General features: G+C 36.4%; 1 protein-coding gene across 2 annotated transcripts in view; it reads right to left on the minus strand.

Annotated features, from left to right (window-relative positions):
- Nucleotides 1–24,415, minus strand: part of APBA2 (amyloid beta precursor protein binding family A member 2) — a 104,183-nt gene that overhangs the window by 16,988 nt on the left and 62,780 nt on the right. The window contains exons 3-7 of one of the 2 annotated variants that reach the window (XM_062000041.1): nt 16,525–16,605; nt 15,138–15,174; nt 9,393–9,538; nt 8,067–8,102; nt 6,477–6,563 (exon numbers count right to left, since the gene is read on the minus strand). In XM_062000041.1, the coding sequence (XP_061856025.1) occupies nt 6,477–6,563; nt 8,067–8,102; nt 9,393–9,538; nt 15,138–15,174; nt 16,525–16,605 (387 nt within the window). The remainder of the gene's footprint in view (nt 1–6,476; nt 6,564–8,066; nt 8,103–9,392; nt 9,539–15,137; nt 15,175–16,524; nt 16,606–24,415) is intronic. The other variant, XM_062000040.1, reaches the window with a different exon arrangement.

Below are 24,415 nucleotides of genomic sequence, written 5' to 3' on the forward strand. Positions count from 1 at the left end.
TGGATATTACTATTTTATGTTTTCCTTCCGTCTCCAGTTTGTGCTTCTATTAATTGTTTCATATATATAAGAGCAACAAGGTCTCAGAAGGAAGAACCTTCAAGGAGAAAACAGCTTCTGTGCACCACTAAGTATGAACTTGTAATAGGTTTTATTATTTCTAAACTCAGCATTAATTATGACCTGCTTCTGCAGGGGGATTGAACTAGATGATCTCTAAAGGTCCCTTCCAACCCCTATCATTCTATGAATCTATGAAATTAATGTGGCTCAACAGCTAGCAGTCTCATTTTCATTAAAAGGTTTCTATATGTAAAATAATGTTACTTTAATACATGGCAAAGACTGCAAAGAAGAACAGAATAATATACTCATTTAGACTAACGTTTCAACTATTTGTATCTTCATACAGGTTTTATTCAAGCCACTGTATAAGCAACTTGACTCCTCCTTTCGGATTTATTGATAATAAAAACCCCCAAAAAGGCGCAACTTCTCTAAGTTCCCAGAGAGGTGCGTTGCTATGGAAAACATTCCATATTGGTAAGAACTTTTTAGGTTTAAAATGAGAGTTTTAGGAGTGCTCATAAGTGCCTTGAAAAAATCACTATTACTGAAGTCTGTGTAAAATTATGAAGATAAACTCCTAGGAAAAAAAGGTAATACAACTTATGTTAGTGATGCTTCTCTGGCAGATGTTTTGACAGTTATGAAAAATATGATAAAAAGCCTCCTAGCTGTAAGGACCCCCAGAAGCCATAAACCAGTATTTTAAGGCAGTGATTTCCTGAGGAAACAGTCTAGGACTGTATGTTGTTCTTCACTGTGTGACTGTGCCCCTCTTCACTCCCCAACTGCCCCCATATCCCCATCTGACTTGAGGTGCTCCTCTGCTGTACTTGGAGCAAACAGTCAGCCTTTGCTCCTTCTCAGTTTCAAGCAAAATAAAACATCTGCATCCTGTTAGATCCATCACACACGCGATGTGTGCATTTGTGTGACAAAGAGGAGACTGCAGGAGGCTTGTGAGAGGTAATTTCAATAACAGGCTGCCAGGGTAATTAATTCACCTCAGCCATGGCTGGTGTGCTATACTGAATCTAATCTGTTGCCACTGATTGAACACTCTTGTTTTAGGGGAAAAAAGACATGGGACATCTCAAACCTGAGCTTTATAGGTTTCTTAAACTGAATGCTGCTTACTTTAAACCTTAGGCTAAGTACTTATTTTAATTAAGATAAAGCTTTCTATTGAAACAAACCATGCCTTGTTAGCTTTGTGTTCTATCGTTTCTTTACATATTTTGCCATTACAGAGATGAAATGTTCTTTTTGTTAAGAAACAGAAAGGGCCCATCTGAAAATTCCTTCTTACTGGAATCACTGGTCAGTTTGGAGGGTTTTCCAGACTTTTATTTCTTGCTCACTGGAAACAACAAGAATAACAGTTTTATTGATCAAATGAGCTAAGGATGTCCCCTTCCCTGCACCCCGCCCCCAACAGCTAAAAACATCCACCAAATTCTGTCTGAATTGGAATTTAAAATACTTATTATTGAATCAATTTCTTTCACCTCATGATATCTATTAGTTTTAAGTCAGTAAATTGCGTTCTAGTTTCTTTGTTTCTTGTCCAAAACTGAGGGTTTCTCTAGTGCTTTTGGCACCTGCTTGGAAGGCCTAAGAGTGAAAGATTGTTCCTCAAGTTAACAAGAGTATTCGTTGTAAGAATTTCAGCACAATTTAACTTGACAGAGAGAGAAAAATAAAAGAAGTCATTGTTTCTTAGAAACATCTGTCTTACTGAAGAGAACCACTACCCATAAAATTATTGTAACAGTTATTTTCAAACTTGAAATAAAATGTTCTACGGTTATCCCTCAACTATGAAAAATGATAATGGTTTACAGGGTGTCTCTAAGGGTTGCAGAGGCTCAGAAGGATTTATGGCACTTCTTTTAGTACAGAAAAATGTTTTAGAATGGACATCTCTGAGCAGGATCTTGGGAGCTCTGCAGAGATAATTACTTTTCAGCAGTCTGCACTAAGTATTTTGTAAGGATGTAATCAAACATGCAGTGTGCACAAGAATGAATGGGCTTGGAAAATGAATGCATTTAATCTCACCTGCCAAGAAAGGTTTTTTTACCCTTATCATCACACAGAAGTTACTCAATGGTGGGGTTTTTTATTTTCCCCCTGTAGAGGTGAAAGCAGTTATTCCCCTACTCCCTCTCACCTTTTTTCTGTCTAATGTGATTGCGATTAGGGATAAGACAAATAATATATAGTGACGCTAAACATGTCTTTACTTTTGACTTACTCATAATTTCACTTTTTCCAATCCACTCTATTTCCATTACCACTATCTCATTTTCACCCTCTCTCCTCGTTTGTTACTTTCCTATGAATCCCTCCACCTCTACCCATCTGCTTCTCTACTCTTTCCTTCATCCCCTTCATCCTTGTTATCTTTGTATTTGTCCTTAGAAACTGAGCCTCTCTTTGGGCCTCTTCCAAAACCTCTGTTCTGTCTGCTGTCCAGATCCCCTTTCTCAGAACTTTCTAGGGAACTCTTTTAGAATCCTGTTTGTTGTACCTCTTGAAATCCAAAAAAAACCACCTACAGGGAGAAAATCTAAGCATTTTTCCAAGCTTTGGAACGATGGAACCCAATGGGAGTGTGAATGAGACAGCCTAACAAGTCAGACAAATTTATGGAACCAAGGACCCACCAGAGGCTCTGCACATACACATTTGTGACCTCTGTATCTTTCTTTTTCTCTGCTAGTCTTTCCAGTTGCTTCACTCCCAGCTTCTCTTCACTGAATGAGCAAGAAGATGGGAAAGGCTGGTATGATATTTGTGATGGTTTTGTGCCCTGACTGCAATCCTGTAAAGCTGTGGCACAAGAAAGGATTGCTCTCACATGAAGCAGGCATGTGGCCAAACCTAAAGTTGCTTCTACCACATACACTAAACAGGTAGTAAACTTGAACTGAATGTATACTGCCATTTCCTAGCGTTGCTGAGGGCAACAGTACCACCAGAGCTGGCTCTTCCAATGTGGCACTACACCTTACTGCTGCTACTTTTTTTTTTTAACTAATAATTTTACATTTAAAATCAGCTACCTCATGTGAGCTATACAACACTACAGATGGATTAAAACATGGATGGCACACTGCAGAAGTAGGTTTTATATAATTGATAAAGCTATGAAAGAACAGATTGTCTCTGCCAGCTGCCACACCAGCTGAAACAGACCTATGGTAATTACACCAGTCAGGAAATTTCACTAGCACTGAAAAATATTGCCAAGCCAAAAATGCATAAGCATGCTGATAGCAATAATAAAAAGTCATGGGAATAAGTCTATTGCAGCTCTCTGAAAGAGCTGCTTTAAAAAAGAGAAAGTAAAAATCCCAGGCCAAATGAAAGAGAGCTTGTCATAATAATAATTTCCAATATTCCTATTTTCATGTAGTTGAACAGCGCATACTAGCCACCATTCCTCATGGTGTGTTGTATTTTATATCACTAGACTTCTCAGGGGAATCAGAAGAATAAGCTAATAGTTGTTTTGATAAAATGTTTATGGTCTACCTCTAAGTACTTTCATTTTTTATTTTAAAAGGATTAGTCTTCAGCTGAATTGCTGAAAAATTTAAAGAAGGGAATAAGTGACTTCCACTAAGATTAGTCCTTAATCAACAAAGAGAACTTACCTATTTACTGCACACATTCCAACTACAAATTGTAGCTGTTGATTTATCAATAATTGTCTGTATTCATCTTTACACTGATAATTACTAGCATTTTATTTTTCTGCTAATCTAAAAAGTAGTCATAAGCTTTGATAATATATTCTCTGGATGATGCACATTTAACAGGGGGAGTCAACGTGGCTTCACTAAGGGGAAATCCTGTTTGACTGACATGATATCCTTCTATGAGTGCATAACCAGCTGTCTGGATGAGGGGAGGGCAGCGGATGTCATCTACCTTGACTTCAGCAAGGCTTTTGACACTGTCTCCCATAACATCCTCATCAGAAAGCTCAGGCAGCGTGGCTTGGATGAGTGGACAGTGAGGTAGATCGAGAGCTGGCTGAATGACAGAGCCCAGAGGGTGGTGATCAATGGCTCAGAATCAAGTTGGAGGCCCGTGGCCAGTGGAGTTCCTCAGGGATTGGTTCTCAAGAGGGACAGGGAACTTCTGGAGAGAGTCCAGCGCAGGGCCACCAAGATGATCAGGAGACTGGAACATATTTCATATGAGGAAAGGCTGCAGGAACTGGGGCTGTTTAGTTTGGAGAAGAGGAGACTGAGAGGAGATCTTATTAACATTTACAAATATCTAAAGGGTGGGTGTCAGGAGGTTGGGACATCCCTTTTTTCTATAGTATCTAGCAACAGGACAAGAGGTAATGGGGTGAAGCTGGAGCACAAAAAGTTCCACTTAAAGATAAGAAAACACTGTGAGGGTGATGGAGCAGTGGCACAGGCTGCCCAGGTAGGGTGTGGAGGCTCCTTGCTTGGAGGTCTTCAAGACCTGCCTGGACATGTTCCTATGTGACCTGATCTAGGTGAACCTGCTTCTGCAGGGGGGGTGGACTAGATGATCTCTGGAGGTCCCTTCCAACCCTACCATTCTATGATTCTATGAGTTACCATGAGACCAAAAAAAGGCTGAGCCATAACAAATAGTGGTATTGGTTATCACAGATGAAAGGCACCATCAGGACCATTTATGGATGGCAGATTGTAAATATTTCTGCACATGTTAGATGGAATATTCTTCTCATCTGGCTTCCTCTCTTGGGCGTTTGACATGTTAAGGACATCTGCTTATGTTAAAAGAAAAATAATCCATTTCCTGGTGATATTACTGTTACTCTCACAGGAAAAAGATAGTAACGTTCTCTTAAACTTCAGGAAGAAGTAGGTGCCTCATGGTTTGCATTGTTAGAAAAACAAATCATATACTATTTGAAATCAAAACTAAATCATAAATGTTTATGATGTTTATCTTTATTGAAATAATCTCCTATACTTTCAGCTCATTTCTTCAGTTAGCATGATTTTTCTAACTCAGATCTTACACACCAAGATATAAGTTCAATAACCATTGTTTCTTTCCAGCTTTCAATTTGTTTATGAAAATATTGAACTGTACTGCGTCAAAGAAACCTGAGTGTCCTTCTGCTCTTTATCTCTTTATGTTCTTATTGATATAGCAATACATCAGAAATAAGTACACTCAGAAATTTTTTTGCCTACTTATATCTCTTGTATCTAGATCATATAATCTAGAAAAAAATATATGAGATAAAATCTTTATTCAAGTCAATAGGTGACGTGCTGCTTCTGTTCCATGGACAAATATATTCCCCATGACAAAAGAAAACAAATGATTTGGCGTGATTTACTTTTGATAAATCTGTGCTGGCTCTCGCTCATCTCCACTCAAAGCTGCTTACAAAGGGTTTGTTTGTTTTAATACCATTCTGACAGTTAAACATACCTATAATCCTTGGTTTGTTCTGCTACTGAAAAAAACAGGTTATTACCTTTGTAAAGTCTGGAAGAATATCATTGAAAGGATAGCATAAGGTCATTCCAACCATTTTTCCAAATTCTACAAGATGAATTCTCTAGTTTGGCTACATCTAGCTTTCTAAGCACTTTTTAAGTGGTTTGTTCTTTAATGTAACTTGAGGCCTAATCATTTTTCAACTGCTGTTAGCTGCATACAGTGGATGGTTTTTTAGTGAAAACTAAAGCAGAAAATGTCACTAAAATTTCCCTTTTCAAAGCCTTTCATAAGAATAAAAATATAAAGACTTTTTGTAAATATGATCAGTCTAAAAGATCTTGTGAGATTATTATACTAAATATTGGGATCCATATATAAATGATATGTATTTAATTGTAAATTCCTTCTCATGAAGATCACCTGTTATTGAATATATACACATATTCCTAGAAGATGCAGCAGATCACTGCTGTGGTAGTGTCCAGATACTTCTTTAATGTGAATAATTAGTGATTTATCTTAGGCAAAGAGGGTGGAAGCTCAGATGTGATTTATGGAAAAACTGAAGGTTAAATGTTTAAAATAGCAAGTTATTAATAGTTTAGTCAAAGCAACAAATGACCTCTCTGTTAAGACTGCAAATTTGAGTACTGAAACTGTTTCAGAGCAACAGCAAACATGCATTCTGAAAGATATTTGGAACTTTTCCTAAACTGAATTATAGATCTCAGGAACACGCAGACATTTTCCAACACATCAAATAAGTAAAGCTGGTGTCAGTATTACTGTGCTGGCAAATGGCAATAGCAAATCTAACTCTGCTTTCTGCATATTCTCCAAACAGTCCATTTACCAAGATTTAGTAAAGTTTCCCACTAATAGTCTAAAAGTGCAGTCTGACTCTACATTATTCTTGAGGAGCTTTAATCATAACTTACCTGTGTGTCTGCATTTAAAACCTTGATTCTCTGTGTGGAGATGAACAGATCCACTTCAGTCAAGGCCTGGGAATCTCCCTCTGAAGTCTAAAAGACAGATGCTTTGTTACAAAGGGAATCTTAATTTCCTCTTTAGAATGACAGGTTCACTAACCACTTCAAGCATAACATGATGTGAGGCAATCATACTGTTAACCCACTTAAAAGACACCTATTCAAAGGTATTTCTAAATACATGCTGAGAATGCAGAGAAACAGTGAAGCATACTCTGATTTTGTGGGTAAGAGTGAATTTTCAGAGCCCATGGGACTGACAGCCCAAGTACTAAAATTCTCTACTTAGAGCAGAATGTTAGTAAGAGCATGGCTGTTTCTTCCTCTCTGTCCCATCAATGCATTCGAGTACTTGAGGCATTAGTACTGAGAAGGTAAGAGAACTGAGAATGCGACTTACTCCCCATAGCTGCTTAGCCTTTTCCATCTTCAGTGAGCTCAGCAAAGAAAGTGCAAGCTGGCACTCACTACTGCAATGGGGTTTAGGATTTTTTTAGATTTTCAGTTTAGTTTTTTTCTAGAAAGTGAAGAACTGAGTGATGAACTAACATTTTTCTTCTATCACAGAAAGCCCTCAGCTGACTTTTAGACCTCAAATTCTGAGCACTGCTCCCTAGGGAAGCATCTCCAGTGTAACGCCCCAGAACTTCCTAAGTGAGTTTTGTCTCAGCCCATGTGAGAAAACAGGAGAGAAAGAGCTGCTGCCTCTCACTGAAGCATCATCCAAGCACAGGAACCTACTTATTCCTCCAGGCTACTTGTTCACAGTGCACTATTGCAACTGGTGCTTAGCAGTACCCATGTTAGCAGCCTCAGAATAAGATGGCCACAGACTGTATCACCCTGTGCTAAAGGCAAGCATCAGTCTCCAGGTCAGAGACTGGTTCTTTGATGAACCAGTATTTGCTGCTCTTTTCTGTAGTTATATAGGCTTAGCTACACCTATAATTAATTCAGATTAATTTTATTTGAATTACTCGTCCAGCAAAGTACAATACAAGCAGATACTTTGGCAGACATAAATGGCATTGCTTTCATTCAAGACCATCACAAAGAGCAAGATTCATTTTAGTGGTATTTTGTCAACTGTATTTAGTTAACTGGAGTACAGTTTTTGAGTGAAATGTCTACTGTATGAATTGTACCTGGTAAATTTATTACATTTGTTTTTAAATATTTCCAATAATTTAATAAATATACAGTAAATCACAGGCATGGGAAATACATCTTACTGCTTCAGCTAGTAAAATAAAAATAAATATCACATTACAAAAAATCTCCCTGATAACATCTGTATATCTGGATTACACACATCACAGATATTCAACAGAAGAAGGGCAGCAGACAGGCACTCCAGCAAATGAACAATGAAGAAAATGAGTTCATTTTTATTCCATCCAGTGTTCTACTAATTAACAAAGAAACCAAGAAAACAACTTTATGAGGACTCATAATGAAAGACACAACACTCCATGGAGAACAAGTACAACAAAAATGTAAGTAAACATTAGCATTCAAGAAAAACAGTTTACACACCGCTTTTTTCTTGATTTTAGCCGCCTTTTGCATCCTCTGAGGAGTAGCATAAAAAAAGAATGCAGACAGATGTACACAGAAAGAAAGAGAAAAGACAGTGTGGGGAGTCAGGGGAACCTTTTGACTATGAATCCAAAGTGTTGAAAATTGAAAATCTCGGGGCAGCAGGAGAAGGATGTGCAAGGGAGAATTATCTGTTTATATCTTATGCAGTTCCAAATCCAAAATGATTGGATTTAATGGCATTATGCATGTTGTTGATTGATTACCAAAAAATTGGTGCCAGAATGTTGTCATGTTAATAGCTGCTCATACCATTTATCCTAAATATACAACAGCCTGAAATGACAGTGCATGCAATACTTCAAACTCAAGGTTTTCTAATCATACGTCTACATGTAATTGCTGAACCAAATATAACTCAAGCTCTATTCCATGACTATCTAGTCAAGTATGCCTGTCTGATTAGGATTGCTATTAATATATGAAACAGTTTTTAGGGAGTTAATTGCAATCAATTACTGCTTGAGACACCCCAATATGCTAAACAGTAATTCAAAGGTTTGGAAAGTTTAAAGAACTGGATCTTTCTTGCCTGACATTTGTTTCTAAATGCCAAATCATCAATCATGTTAGTCTCACACTAAGTAAATTATTTTCTCAAACTGGTTTCCTTCAAAAACATGCAATTTTTACCAATTAAATACTTTATTGATTAAGCTTGTATTTTTTCTATTAGCCTTTAAATCTACCTCTTTCTAAGCAAGTGCTTATTCAGGTGAGGTATTTTGAAATCTCCTACTTGGATTATTAATCAAAAACTGCTATTAATAAAATTTTTTTTACACAGTTGCATGAAGCAGTCTATGTTACATTATTTACACAGAAGTTGTTCACTATAAATAACACTAAATCCAAACACAACATTAATTAATCTTCTTGTCATAAAAAAGTAATAAGTCAATATATTGAGAGTAATCTTCACAAATTATAGCAAGTTAAAGGAATTAATGACATAAGAGGAAAGAAGCAGTCAAATATCCTGTGCATTGGAATATTTCCTAATTACAATCTGCAATTTGTCTTTAATACTAGAATTCTTCATACAGCTTCCAAAACATTTTGAACAGTCTCTGGGATAATTTCTATTTTGTCTCTCAGAGATGCTGTATGTACTTTAGTACTGCAAACAATGGCATTTAAAGTACTAGACCTATACTCACATAAGTGCACTTCAGAATTGGTTTGAAGCTGCAGATCCTGTACTGTTCAGAGATCAGCTGCCAAAAGATCAGAGAGCATTGTACAACTATAAAAATCACCTACCTTAACACGGCTCACTGCCTCTTGGGCCTGCATCATTCTTATGTTTTTGGAAGGGTTGCGCTCAGACAGTAGCTGTGTAGAGCCCAGGTAATTGGCTGCAAAGATGATTCCATCAATGAGGTCTTCAGGTTCACAAGGTCCTGGAACTAACAGGAGACATTTACAGTTACTGCCTTTCAAAGCAGAGTAGAGAGAGGAGAAATTGAATAAAGAATATTGAGGCTTGAAAAATCTTTTTAATACTTTTTTTCTAGTGTGAAACAAGTGAAGAAATAGACAATGTTTTTCCCTACAATTATTTTCCCCAAAAAACACATTAACCAAAGACCTAGTGTTTAAAACATTACATAATGGTTTGACTGGATTTCTAGAAGAAAATCCTTGGGGAATCTTTGCTGTGCTGTCCTGATAAACACATTGGAATTATTTGCCAGCTTCAGGAACGCAGATAGACGCCTTTATCATAGCTTTCTATTTATACATATGACTTGCAGTGCATGAGCTAAACTTCTGTTTTAATACAGATTTGCGTTTCCACAATTTTTTGAGATGTTTGTAAAAGTACACACTACCCAGACATTATCTCAGTCAAAAACACTGATGAACAATGGGCACAAAGATGTACTTTGCCTCAGTAAAAGTCCACCATAAAACTTAACAGTTTAGAAAGCTTAGGAAACAAGAAAAGTAGGCATCTTGATACTGTTTAGTCACGTGTAAGGCCTGGATTCAGAAAGTGATTGAAAAATACAGTTTCTAGGCTGGTACAGATTGCTTAAACTGAGAGCTGGAGAAACAAGCTTCAGTACAGGAGTTGAATACAAAGTTCACGGGCTAATCAATGGTATCTACATAATAGGTCATACAGTGTTTTCCTCTGAAAGGAGGGAAGTCACAGAAGACAGTTATGGAAAAGGAACACATAGAAATAGTATAAAAAATTTGAAAAGAGAGGAAAATAGTGGAATTAAAAACACCTTGAATATTTTTTAAATTTTAGTCTTCCTTAACAAAATGCCTTTGCATGCACTTAGGATTAATTATATAGTGACTTCAGTGAGATTCTAACATTAACTTGTATTTTGCAAGTTGCCTTTTTCAAAGGATGAAAAGAGGAGGTAGGGAAAAGAGACTAAAGGTTATTTGCATCATACTGAGACTATGCTCATAATTTTCTTTATTCAGCTGTTAAGCTTTACATCTAGCTTGATCAGATAAACAGTAAAGAACAGTCATACCAGAGTTTGGCTGAAATTTCTTGACAGTGCATATTTTCTGTTCCTCAACAGTTTTACAGAAGAAATTTGCTTTGAGCTATATCAACTTGACAAGCTACTAATGTTTTTTTTGAAGTACAACAATTTCATGTGTGAGGAGAAAAATTACACTAAAGGGAGCCACTAATTTAAAGACATTTTCTTGAATAGTGGATTAGCTTGATTTATTTATAATCAAATGAATGTGGAAAATTAATATGTGCAAAAGGAAAAATATATGGCATGCTTATGCTGATGAAATTTACTGAAATAGTGGTTTGCAAAAATGTCTTTTAATGACCATTCCTATTCCTTGTTTTCCCATTCTAATTTAGAAAAAGTCTTCCAACAGAAAATAAAAGTGATTAAAAGTGACTTTCTTCTTGAAGCAATGTTGTTTACATCTGTACTTTTGTGCAGACCTCACATTCACCAACTGGAAATAACTCCCAGAAAAAGGTATTTCTATAATTCAGTATGAAAGTATATAAACATATGTATGTATTTATACCAGTCCTGCATTCCTCAGAGACCTGATATTGACTAACAATGCTTACATAAAATGGAGCTGTTTGTTTTACTAGTAAAAACTGTTGTTTGAAGCTTTGACAGAACAATTATATATCACAGGAGGACACATTTTGCTTTAGATCACATCCACACAAATGCAGTAATGGTTTGGATCTGCATTACAACTCAGAATAGAATTCTGTGGAATTTAAAATTCTCAGTGTATTGGGAAAGAATGAAAAAAAATCATGACAATCTCCACTAAAAATATGAAAGCCCTCAATGAAATCCTTGGGAAGCTGCTACTTGAAGAAGTCACTGAAACTGCTCTTGAAGGCCAAATACCACAGAAAACAATCCAAGTTCCTGCAGCACTAATTCGCTGAATAAAGATAAAGAAAATGAAAATTCCACAAGAACTCCACTAACTATATCTCTGTTCCTCTTTGCTTATATCTCTGCATCATTACATTTTTCAGCAAATGAATGATGAATATTTATGGTACCTCTTCTGATAATATCATTATTAGTCCTTCCAAGCCTAAAACTTAGTCTTGTACTTCTGTACTTCTTTCATCATGCAACAAAATATTAACATTGCATCGTATAGACATCTTGTTTAATTAAAGACATGAATTTAATGTCAAGTTAGCAAAATTTCATTAGATACCTGCATCAGCACACTCATTCAAAACTAAAGTGGCTTTAATTTTGTTTTCCTTCATTCACTTCAGGCTAAGTAAATCAGGCTAAATTGAATCAAGGTTGCTTTAACTCTGAAATCCACTTACTCACATAATGTTTAAATTAGTTTAACTAACCTCCTTTAGTAGTTCATTTAGATAAATTTTCTTTAAATATTTTATGTGTCTGAAGACAAATAAAATTACAGTTCTTGGTACAAATTCTCAATTACTACATCAAGCAAAGACCTCCTAAGAGCCTGCAGAATTTGCCAACAATAAAACTTTTGCCTTTTATTTAAAATATATCATTTCAACATATTAGTTCCTTAATCTACTATTTTAACATACAAAAGCTCTGGCTGAACTCAGGAAAGCTTGTTTTCTCTTCAATTATTTTAAATAATATTGAATTTGGCCCACTTTTATGCCTAATTTTATTTATTTTGAATCTGTAAAGATTTGGTTGAGGGGAGGCAGTGTTGGCTGGATATGATTTCATCTCTTTATAGCATCTAGAAAGCAATTTTTCTGTAGGATCGATATACTAGTAACAAATCCTGCAACATCACATATAAAAGAAGAGCATGTATAAAATGCTTATAGTAATAGGAAAACAACCCCCAAAAAACCAAACAGGCATGTTGGGCAGAAAATATTTCCAACATACATCTCCCATCATGAAGGCAACGTAAGCAACTGTCAGGTAAAGTAAGACAGCTGTTGGAAGGATGGAATGGTACTGAAAATTGCCAGGGTCAAATTGGGTTACCTGAGTGTTTTCTTCCCTTATCTTGAATTAACATAAAAATGCAGACTTGGCTGAGGTCCCAGCTCATCAGGGCACTTAAGCATGCCCTTGACTGTAAGCATGTGTAAAGCTTACTGATGAGGAAGAGAAGAAATAGATTTGAGACTTGAAGATTAGTTCAATGTGAACCAAAGTTGGAATTTTATATTCAATATTAGTGCTTAAACATTAGATAACTGTTTTTGAAAAATCTAACTAAATTTCTACACTGTCAATGCAGATTATTTGGTTTTCTGCTAATCTGTTAATGCAACAAGTATAAATGTGTTTTAACACTAAGTCGACTAGGTCTAAACATTTTTAAATTATCTCATGTATACAGAAAATTAGAGAAAGAATACTCATTCAGTAATTCAGCACAACTGAACCTAATATTCTTTTAGGAATGTATTGTAATATTTATCTAAAATCATGTATAAACCAAGGATTTGGGGACTGCACTTAGAGCACTGAAGCACTTCCAGCTTCCTGCTGAGAACCATAATACTCCATGAAGTCCATGACACTTTATGGTTTCTGGCTCTGCAGCAGATTTTGTATAAGCAGTAAATGGACACAGGACATATGTCACCTTTGCAGAATTCTTGGCAATCTACAAGCTCCATATTTTGGCTGATTACTTCATTGTGGTTGGTACTGTGCAAAGAAATGAGATTTTTGGTGACAGGACAAATATAAGGAGCAAAAAAGCCTGAACATGGGACTAATTACCACTACAAGCATGAAGTAGTACTACTATTGAAACAGGTGTAATAGCAAAAGCAGACATTTCCAATACTTTTTGTGCCTGTTATCCGATTTGTTTTTATGGTCACATGGCATATGAAAAAAATATGTATAGATATAGCTACTGTAGTTAAGGAGTTGTGCTGAAAGTTAAGTGCTTGAACAGCTGAATACAAATATAACCAGCAGATAGCTGTGGTATCACCATCAAAGATGAGGGAAGAACAGGGAGCATTAGCTGGCCAAACCTTTCCTTATGTGCAGTTAGAGTCCTGGTTTTTGGGGACTCTACATACAAATTAATAATAAAACCTGTGTTTTCCTCTCAATTCAGACAGCACTCACATTAGCTATTATAAGCTCCTAGTGAGCTACATATTTGCATTAGACAATGCCATATGATACCTGCAACAGAAAAAGCCTAACAGGTTTTCCTCACATACTATGCCACTAGAGAAAAACAGAGAAAGTAAAACAACTGAAGAACAAAAAAAACCCAGTATTATGCTATCTCAAAGAGTATAGTGACCCTTTTCCAAAAAAGTAGTGAGCTGAGTGGTAAGGAAAGAAAAAGACGGGACCTTTTTATCCCAATAGAATTAAAACGTGCAAGTGCTATGAGGGGTGAATTTTCCTATCTGTTTTAAAGCTCTGCTCGTGCTGGCCTACCTCTTTTTAGAGTTGTCCACTATCAGTTCATGCTTATTACAACGTATCAGCTTGCTTTCTAGTCTCCATCACCTTTGGCAAACGCATTTAATTTACCTCTATTTATATCCTGTTAGCCAATACATGCCAAGTGTTATGTGGCATTTCCTTCAGGTGTCAATCTGTATAAAAGGGGCAATCTTTGAACTTTCCATTTGCTCTAGCTCTTCAAGGAAATTACTAAAACCAGAAGTTGCTAGTCAAGCTGATGAGATCAGGGAATAGAAGAAAAATATGTTGGACATTCTAATATTATTCTAAATTGCAGTACATTTTCCCTGAGTTGAGAATGGCATTAGAAATAAAATTTTTAACATGCATTTATGGTTTCCATTGTGAGGAAGAGTAGTGTGTTCATGGCAGATCTAAGGGGTCAGAGCCTTAGAAATTTTCTACTGTCTTTTCTCACTTTTCTCCATAGAGGAGCTGTAAGCATTTTCTCCATACAAAGTTCTTCAGCTCTCTGTGGATCAGAGAATGATAATATTTTTCAGTATAATCTCACTTTTTCTCTATCCACCTTCTTGTGTTGATAAATTGACTTATTTTTCTCCAAATAGAAAATAGTACTATCAGTGCAAAGGAGACTAAATAAACACATGAAAGCATGTCTCTCCTAAACAGAGGACTGGATTACCATTTTTTTGCCAGATCAAGAGAACCTTTGTGTTTGGTGAGAACCACATCAAATTGATACATGGGTTGCTCTGAACAGTTAGATGACTGTCCTCTGCACAAGGCCATGAAGAACTGGGTGCTCTTACACCTTCAGAAATCTTCACCCTTCTGGGGCCCACTGTTACTACCTATTGTACCCTCTTCCAGAATTGTAGCTGTCACCATCTTCACCTTAATCCTCCCGAGAGCTCTATCTGCTCCTCCTCTTTATCACCACAAAGCTCCCATTGCCACAGCAAGGGACTTCAACACTTAAAACTTTTCAACTGTATTCTCTTACATTTGACTTGTTTTAGAACTGTGATCTTTAAAATATATTAAAGCATTTGCTTGCATTTTATCCTATTTTGAATATGGATGATATAAAACTTACCATCAACAAAACTTGGAAATGAAGACACTTTCTTTGTCTGTTGAGAAATAAAAATGGTATAGTTGTAACAAAATAATTTTCACAAACTGAAGGGAATTCATATGATATTTAAACAGGTGACTGTTGATTTTTAAAAAATCAAATTTCTCTGTGTAACTTCTGCGCAGCCACTATTTAGCACAGTGAAACACATTACATCACAGTAATTAACCTAACTGTTACCTAGTGCTTCTTATGTGGAATCTCAAAGAATTTTAATCAACTCCCACCAGACAAAAAAATAAGGGAGAGTGGGGGGAATAACATGAAAATGACTTAGCAAGTCAGCTATCAAATGAGCAATACAAACCAGTAATTACCAGTCTAATAGTTTGTCCACTATATCACATTGACTGTTAATGATATCTCAGATTTCCAATTAGGAAAATTCTGAGTCAATGAATAAAAACAACTATCTCTGATTGCCCTTGTACCTGGCATTACACTTAACCTCAGCAGGGGCCACAACAGTGCTCTTTTTATGCTACTGTCTCTATTCTCAAAGAATGGATACAGTCCTTCCAATTGCTTGTCTTCTGCCAGCCTCCTCAGGCATTCCTGTTTCCAGGAAACAGACTGATTTCTCTATTATGGGAAAAGGCTTTAGAAATGTGCCTCTTCATTAGTTTAATAGGCTACAGGCTAAATATATGTTTCGGAGATAACAGACTTCTGCTTTTAAGTCTGAATTTCATTTCATTGTGTCTAGCCTCAAGCATAGCCTCATTCTGTATTCTTATAAGTCTTCCTTGCTCCAGTCTTCAGTGACAAAAGCAGGTCTGCCTATCACTGCGTCTTTTTTCACAGCTGACTGAGCTGGGACAGATCCTACCACAGAGCCCATTCAAAATGATGTGAAACGTTTGAGCCCTCAGCACTGAATGATGTGCTTGATATTAGGTGTTATTTAAACAGAATTATTCCTGTGGGAATTAAGCAATCCTTTGGATTCAAAGACTGACAGGGCGGGGGATTGGGAGGGGGAGAAGAAGCCAATTTTTTCTTTTCTACTTTTTCTTTTCTACTACTTTTGCTCTCAATTAATTGATAAAGAGAATTTCAGAAGTGTTCTCCCTGTTCTCTATATCATCAGAAAATTTTAGGCTTGATTACATGTCATGGACAATAACATAAAATGAATGTGGCAGCAACAATTTCATTGGTATAGTTCACAGTCTTTTTGGAATATGCAGACACTGTATTTATTGTCAGTTCATGAAAAGAAACAGAGTGTAAGCACGTGTGTGTAAGAGGCAGAAAGCTGACAATTTGGTGTCTGCTTTTCCTCATGGAAGCCTGACCACAGGAAGACAGGCAGCAGAATGGCCTAAGAGCCTGGAGCACCTACCTCAGGTGAATTATTATTGTCAACTGGTCCATTGAGATCCGAACGCTGTTGCTTCCTTGGCTGCTCTAAACCATTGCACATCTATAAGACAAAAACAGCACAGATTTCAAATCCTTTTGTTTTCTTAAAAGCTTCAAAACAGAGCATAGATTTCACTGGAAGTCAATAGTGCACAGATAGTCAGAAGAATTTCACTAGATTACATTCAGAAAAGTACATTTATAAATTGTGTATCAATTGCATTTTAATACAGAAAACTGTAATAAAAATTCACAAAACATTAACATACAAAAGTGTATTTAGTATGTTCTCTGCTATTTTATAAGTCATTGATCATAAAGTTGTTCTGTGTAGTTATTTACATGTGTTTCTACGTAGTCATTTTATGTGTAATCAATATTTATTACTGATACTGAAATATCATAATGTGATAGAATAGCTGGAGTCTCTTATTGTAATTTAGCAATTATGTGATTCATGAGCTGTTTCATTATAATAAAAGATCATTTCAGTTATCATTAAGTAGTAGTTACATTACTGATTTAAATTTCAATTTAAACAACATTTTATTTCAATGCAAATTTTTCACATGCAATTAAGCCATATCCTGACATGTTCAAATTGTTCAAACATCAAAGTCAGAATTTTAAAATCTGCTTATTCTCAGTACTGGAAAAAAATCAAAGTAGTCTTAACAGCCACCTCTGATCTGAAAACCAGAATCCTAGCACTGAATATAGAAGTCTCTGTTCATGGGCACTACCTATGGCATCTCCTTCCCTTTTGCCCAAGCAAATCTACAGGATGCTGGCAGCACAGCTTCAGGCTTATGAAGAAATGTAAAAGGGAAAATATAAAAACCTTATATAGGGAAAATACTATGGAACACTCTTTTTCTTCTGAGTTCCAATACCCTCAGGGGCAGAATTTCTTCTCCAGACCTGAGGCAAGCCACAGAACACCAGCACCTGGCACAGGGAGTGCCCATGTCTCGCACATACCAGGAGAGTGAGTTTTCATTACTCAAGATTTTCAGGGTTAGAAATCTGGAAAACCAAAGTGATTTCTGGAACAAATTGTTATGGTTTAGAGTATTTAATTTTATAATTATTAGGTAAGACAACACACACAAAGCGAAAGTTCACCTAAGGAGTAAGCAGGATTTTAGGAAAGAAGAGACTATCTGAGATATATACAGAGCACTAAGACTTGGGGACCTACTGACTAGTGGCCTGTCTACATGGCACTAGTAGCTAAGCAGCTTACCATACCCCTCCTTACAAATGCTATTCTGTTTGAGATAAGACAAATATAATTATATTGAATGGCTAAACTAATATGGAGCAATATGTGTTGATATGCAGTGAAATGTATTGAAGAAGTAAATATCTAGATGGCTTTAATAAAACAAGCATAATAATAATAAATTATCCCCTAAAGTAGTAGGATTAGATCAACTATGCTTTAAGTAGGGAAAAATGACATGGCCACAATGAAGATACATTAAACTGTAAACAGTGACAGCAAATACATTAATTCCAGTATGTACAACAGCATGTTAATACTTTTAAAGCTCTGTCAGGCCTCATTACTACACACTTGATTGAACTGAAAATGCACCTGCATATAAAGAAAGAACTGGCTGACTGGTTTAGCAAGCATACCCTGGGTGCCATAAACATTATTGAAATATGTCTGTCACAGATCTTACATGTTGATGGACATAATCAGCCCTGATAGTAATATGAATTGTGCTCTTTGGTAATAGTTGCATATATAATTCCATACAGTCTTAATAAAAAATATAACTGACACATCAGTTTTGATTTTATCATAGCTATAATTTACTGGAGTTCCTATGTATTGTTTCCTCATCATATATGTAGTATGTATGTGTTACTTATGTAGCGTATATGTTGTTACTGTGTATTAGTTGGGTTCTAAAGAGAAGTCTGTGCAGAATCCATGAGAAGTTGGGATTAATCATATCACCTCTACGGGGAACATAATAAATGGTTTTTACTTACATGAAGGCCTTTTTTTTCCCCCTAGCGTTTAGCCTATGTGTTTAGGAGCCCCAGTTTAATTAGGGAGAATCTCAGGTACAAAGAAGTCTTCCATTTAATTTATGTACATGTGTACACAGAGTATGTTCCACAAGTGGCAGATCTATTGACACTTTGTTTTTTAAAGGTATTGTGATGGGGAGGGGAGGGTGTCACTGAGCACTTCCTCCAAACAAAGCTGAGTGTAATACCACAATCTTAAGATCTTCTTAGCTCTGGAATGTAGCATACCCTGCATCCCTTCTCCAGCAGCACAAAATATGAGTAGTCAGTAAGGGGAGCTGTACCTGTCTGAGACTTTCTGTGCCCAATATTTGCCTGAAAATATGGGGGCTGTTACAATGACCCTTTACAAAATAAGGGTTGACATCTTTATGCTGAAGAAATGTTTGCCAACAGAGCAACCCAGAGGAAAGGGCAGAAAGAAGTACAGGGAGAAGGGCTTCCTTTTTCTTCCATAAGACTTACAGTGTCAAAGGAGACAACTAGGCAGAGCAGGCATGGCTATACCTCCCACACACACTTACTTGTACATATGGAAGGAGATGCTTCCAGACCAAGGGTGAGGGGACTGGTCTGGAGCTTTATGGAATTATTTTCAGAAAACATAAACTCTGGTATTCAGTGTGAGCTGGAAGCTGGTTCATGCTGCCAGATCATCTGACTAATGTAAAATTAATTATCACATTTAACGCTTGCTTTCTTCACATTTCTTATAAAGTTTCTAATTTATATTGTTGCTTTAAGTGTTATTATAGCTAAAGAAATCACATTTGAGGGAAACACAAGGTATTATAAATACTTTATAGCCTGATTTGAAGTTTAAAATAGAATCTAAGTGAAAAAAATCTGGAATTGAATGGACACATTCAATGTAACACAGATGTACATCTATGTTAAAAGTTCCTCATCATAGGTAAGATTCTGATAAGAGGACACATTCTGCAAAGGAAAGACATAAAAAGAGTAGTGCCATTAATACTTTTGTCCCTGAGCAAGTACTGAAGTAGTGTCTAACATCATGTGAAGGAATGTGAGGCAGTAAAAAATGCCATCTTTAGGCTGAGAGGAAAATCAGACTCTACTAACTTGAAGTCACTGAAGTATGCATGTGTATCTTTCAGAACCAAGCCTGTAGCTGTACTCATGCCCTGGCCAGCCCTGTCTTGATGGCCATTTGCCAGACCTGGGGCCACCTGGGCCTCCCTCCTCCCACCAATCACGCAGGACCACTCCCAGCCACCTAGATTCATTTTATAACCACCTTCTCCCACAGTACAAAGCCTCTCTTAGTTGCAGCTGAAGGTTGTCAGTTGTTGAATTCTGCTGTTTCTTAATGCTACTGATTGTTTATTTAAATGTAAGCTTTTTGGATTTGCAGTCAAAAGTTCATTTCAGCAATGTGGTCTTCAAAGTTGCTACTGCTGACCCTGAATGCTGTTGTGGCACTCGGTGCTGTGCTGGAAACCACCAGGTTAGTTTCTTTCTTTCTCTGTTCAGGGGAATAATATGCCTGTGAGAGGAATGAAAGCTAAGGTTTTTTCAAAATTGTTAACCCTTTTGGTAAAGAGTGGATAAACAAGCACTGAGTGCAGGTCAAAGGTGTAGTATGGCTTTACTACTGTGCTAAAGTATTTGATTAATGAGTCTTATAATCTGTACCTGCTAATTCTTTATTAGTACTACTGTTCAAATAATATCAAATCATGTGTTCAGAAACCAATGTACTGGCTTGTGTAGTTTGAAACTTATCTTGAAGACTATAAGTTTCTTGGAAAAGAGATGTTTTGTGGTAGGTTATAATTTGAAAAAGCTCCTTGTAGTAGGCCCCCAAGAAGAAAAAAACCTTGGAAAAGAGATGTTTTGCCATGGGCTGAATAGAATATTAAGTTACCTGTTGCACAATTAGGCCCAAGAGATCCAATTGACTTTGCATACATGTTTACTGTCTGTTGACAGTCGTGAAGTGGATGAGTATTGTTATGTTTGTCAGTTAAGGATAAAATTTCAGTTTCTAGCTTCAACTTCTATGATCTTTTGTTAGTTGGTTTCTGAAGACACTTTATCATTGGTCCATGTATCCTCCTGATATTTAAACACTACTATAATTACAAAAATACCTCAAGATACATCTAAAACATGTTTTTGAATCAAGAGATGGTAGCCTAATAACACAAGTCTACTATGGCTGTATTATTCCTATTAAACTACATGACTGAAATAGTATCTCTTGTAGATGCTGGTGATGTGTAGTGGGAATGGCTTAGTGTACCCTTACTGAGCTGCTGCACTAATTATTATAGCATCAGTAACACACTATGGTCAGTAGAAGCAATTTAACCCAGCAGGATACGCTTACAAAGACAGAATCTGAATGAGATAGTTCTTGACTACCTGAAAGATTTCCGATTTTGATCACAGGAAAAAGGCTAGGCTTTACACTCTGTTCCCTCACAAAAATTCCATTACTTATGTGCTAATTTAGAGGCAGTGCTAGCACATGTTGGAAGTGAAGATGAAAATATTTGTAGAAAGGAGAAGTTCCAAGTAAACAAGTCAAGTTAGATTGCAGAAGTGAGTCTATGAAAAGAGGAGTTTAAGTTTAGAAGAGTTATTTCAATACTCTGTCCAATTTCAAATACACATTAAAATAATTACCATTTTTTTTTATTATCTAGAAGTATTTTTGTCCTTACATGTATTTAAAACTGTGAACTAGCCATAGGAGTTTCAGATAAATGGCTGTGCTGTATGGTACATTTTTGTGTAGATGTAATTCGGAGTGTATGCTGCCTTCTGCTTTAAACTTTCAAGAAAATAATCTCTTACTACTTCTGCTTTAAACTTCCCTGAGAAAACCCTCAGACTAATGCATTTTTAGGTAAGACACATTGATTTTGCTGTCTTCTTGTGTCAGGAGTTTATTGCTAAAAAGCCAAGACTTAGATAGTTAGCACAAAGAAACTGGTTTTGTTTGAGAATATTTGGACTGTTTAGCACTTTTTGGTAAGTACTTACATTTGCAGAGTTTGGGAACGGTCACTCAGTAATAGCCATTTAATGTTTCTGCCCCACAACTGCTTAACACACATGGAAGAATGCAGCAAACTTTTTAAAATACTCCTTATTTACACTTATTTGTGTGTGTCTCAAATTCTAATAAGTGCATCCCATAATATTCATCTTGAATTCTGGTAAGACATACCTAAGATACGGATTTTCTAAAATGTCTATCATCTTAGGCGCTTCAGACTGTTCTAAGGGTAAGATTATTTTACAGACAGAAGGTTCCCAGGGTTGAGCTATTTGCACCGTGCCCATGCCAAGAGAAGGGAGTAAACCTCAACTATTTTTGTCAATACTAAGCTCTACTAGTACAGGCAAACAAAACATCCAAAGCTGTTGGAGAACACGCTAAGACAAGGAAAAATTGTAAAGTTTTCTTCTACAATTTTTTTTTTTTACAGCAGTATTTATTTGTGTCTGAAAGTCCCTGTTGTAGTCTATATGGAAGTTGTGAAATGAGGCTAGCGCTGCAGAAGCAGGTAGGGGTCCCTACCAGGGGAGTCTGAGCATAGTTGGTTAGGTTCTCAAATGTATGCCAGTGATATGAAAGTGTGATTGAGAAATGAGAAGCAATGAGATCCACATATCGCTGGCAGTGTCATTAAAAAGTTCACTTTTCTCTAGGGTCCTCCTTCTTGACTGCAGCAAATCTCTGTTCCTTCAAAAGCATATATATGGAGATAAGGTGTTGCTGTTAAAAACTTCATCTTTTATTGTTGGTACATATATCTGTTGAATAGAGTAGGAGAGAATATGCATACCCAGGAGTCTGCAGTTGGAATCTAAGCAGATGTGATAAGAACAAAGGGCTGATCAGACTGTCAATGCTCAAGTGTTGAGTCCCATGGTATCTTTAGTCTCCACACATCAGAAGTAGCTCTCAGGCCATGCTAATGCCAGTATTTCATAAAAAATATGACTCTAGTTCGGATGAAGAGCAAACTCTACCACATATGAAGTTCCAGAGAGGAACAGTTATTTGAGTCCTATTAGTGCAAAAGACATCTGCCATCAGTATCATTTCAGCTACTATCTTATGTTTTGCTAACTTTTTCCTTGACTTCTATCATTCTTTAATTATGCTACCTGACTGTATTGAGTTAGCATTAAATTAGTACCAGTAAAAAAACTGGTAATGCTAGCATTCTCTGCGGATGTCTTATGGGCGGAATAGGAGAAAACTTAAGTTCCAAATGCTGTCAGGAAATAGCAGAATGGGCCTAATAGTACCCCAGTCTGTAACTGCTGGTGGGCAAGGAAACAGAACAGGATGCATTGCCGTGACCTGGAGACATCACAAAAGCTTCTTGTGGTACAAGCTTTTGTTTAGATCAGGCCCTTGTTCATATTTTGTGCAGTACAAGCACTCATCTGCACCCGGAGACTACTTTCACTTTCTACCTAGTAAACCTGTTCCTAGATTGATTATTACGGTACCAAACCAATCATATTCTAACTAAACTTGAGGCTATGCAAATGTAATAACATTGAAAAAGAAAACTACTTCTTTGGAGAAACACTGCATCAACTTAAATTTTCTAGTCATGTTAGTATCAGCTGAATGAGCCATTCAGTTCCTCTTCTGCCACCCAAAGGTACCCCTAACTCGGTTAATTTATAGTTATTTTTACAATGAAAATTGTGGTAACTCAGGAGATAAATTGAGTGTCTCATCATATTTAACTTATCTGCATAAAGATTAATCATGAAATTAAATTACAAGCAAAAAAGAAAATCACTTCATGTTGGCTCAGTCTGAGATGTCTAAGATGTCATGGGGGAAACCTCCTATCTTCAGGAAGTTGTTAAATTTGAGTTGTGTGTTAAAATGCCCAGAATATTTGGTTTCAATGTTACAGATGTAATGCCTTTCTTGAGTAATGTAAGCACAAAACCCTACAAAAATAAAAGTTACACTAAGCAGTGGGCTTGTTCAGTGCAAATCTTCTTCCACAGTTCCTTAGAGGTATTTGCAAATAAAAGCTCATACAAGCAAGCTTCCGTATCCTAAAGTTTTCAAGGGTGAACACATATATCTAAGACTGAACACTGACCCACACTGAAAGTAAAATTAAAGGCTTGCTTTGGTTTTTGTTTTCTGTAGCTTGTTTAGTCTTTCTTAGAAGTGACTACTGTTTGGTGATTAACTGTTGAAAGCAAACCTAGCAACTGGAACCCTTAAAATCACATTTATCTACTGGTTGTTTAACATTTTGTAGGTAAGATAACTGCTAATATTTATCACAGGTTAAGAATTAATAATTACTTATTTTTAAAGGTATGTAAAAATGTATTGTCTATCAGTTACTGTTAACTAACCTGAAATTCTGTGCAGTAGTAATATCACCTATGGAAGACAGGAAAGGAGGAGAGGAGCAGAAATATGAAAAAAGCTAAAGATAGCACAATGTGTGCATAAAGCTACAAAATGCACGTTCCTCTTTGCTTATTGTGATCAAAATCTGACATATACATAGTATCTTGGTTTAACTTAAAACCATTTATATCTAACATTTACTTAAAGAACTGGGGCAAAAAAAATGCAATATACAATATGTATAGTTCTACATCTGTCTCTTGTACTGTAATGCACACTGACAACTGAAATCTTCCATCAAGATGACAAAACCAAGTATCTTACAAGCAAATCCTCTGCAAACAATAAGTTTAGCATGAATGGTCTTGGGTTTTTTCTGTTTTCACTATGTAAGAAATTTAATTGTTCTAATTAAAATGACTGTCTTAGTCATTATGAGATA

Source organism: Colius striatus, chromosome 7 (assembly GCF_028858725.1).
Source record: "Colius striatus isolate bColStr4 chromosome 7, bColStr4.1.hap1, whole genome shotgun sequence".
NCBI classification, from domain to species: Eukaryota; Metazoa; Chordata; class Aves; order Coliiformes; family Coliidae; genus Colius; species Colius striatus.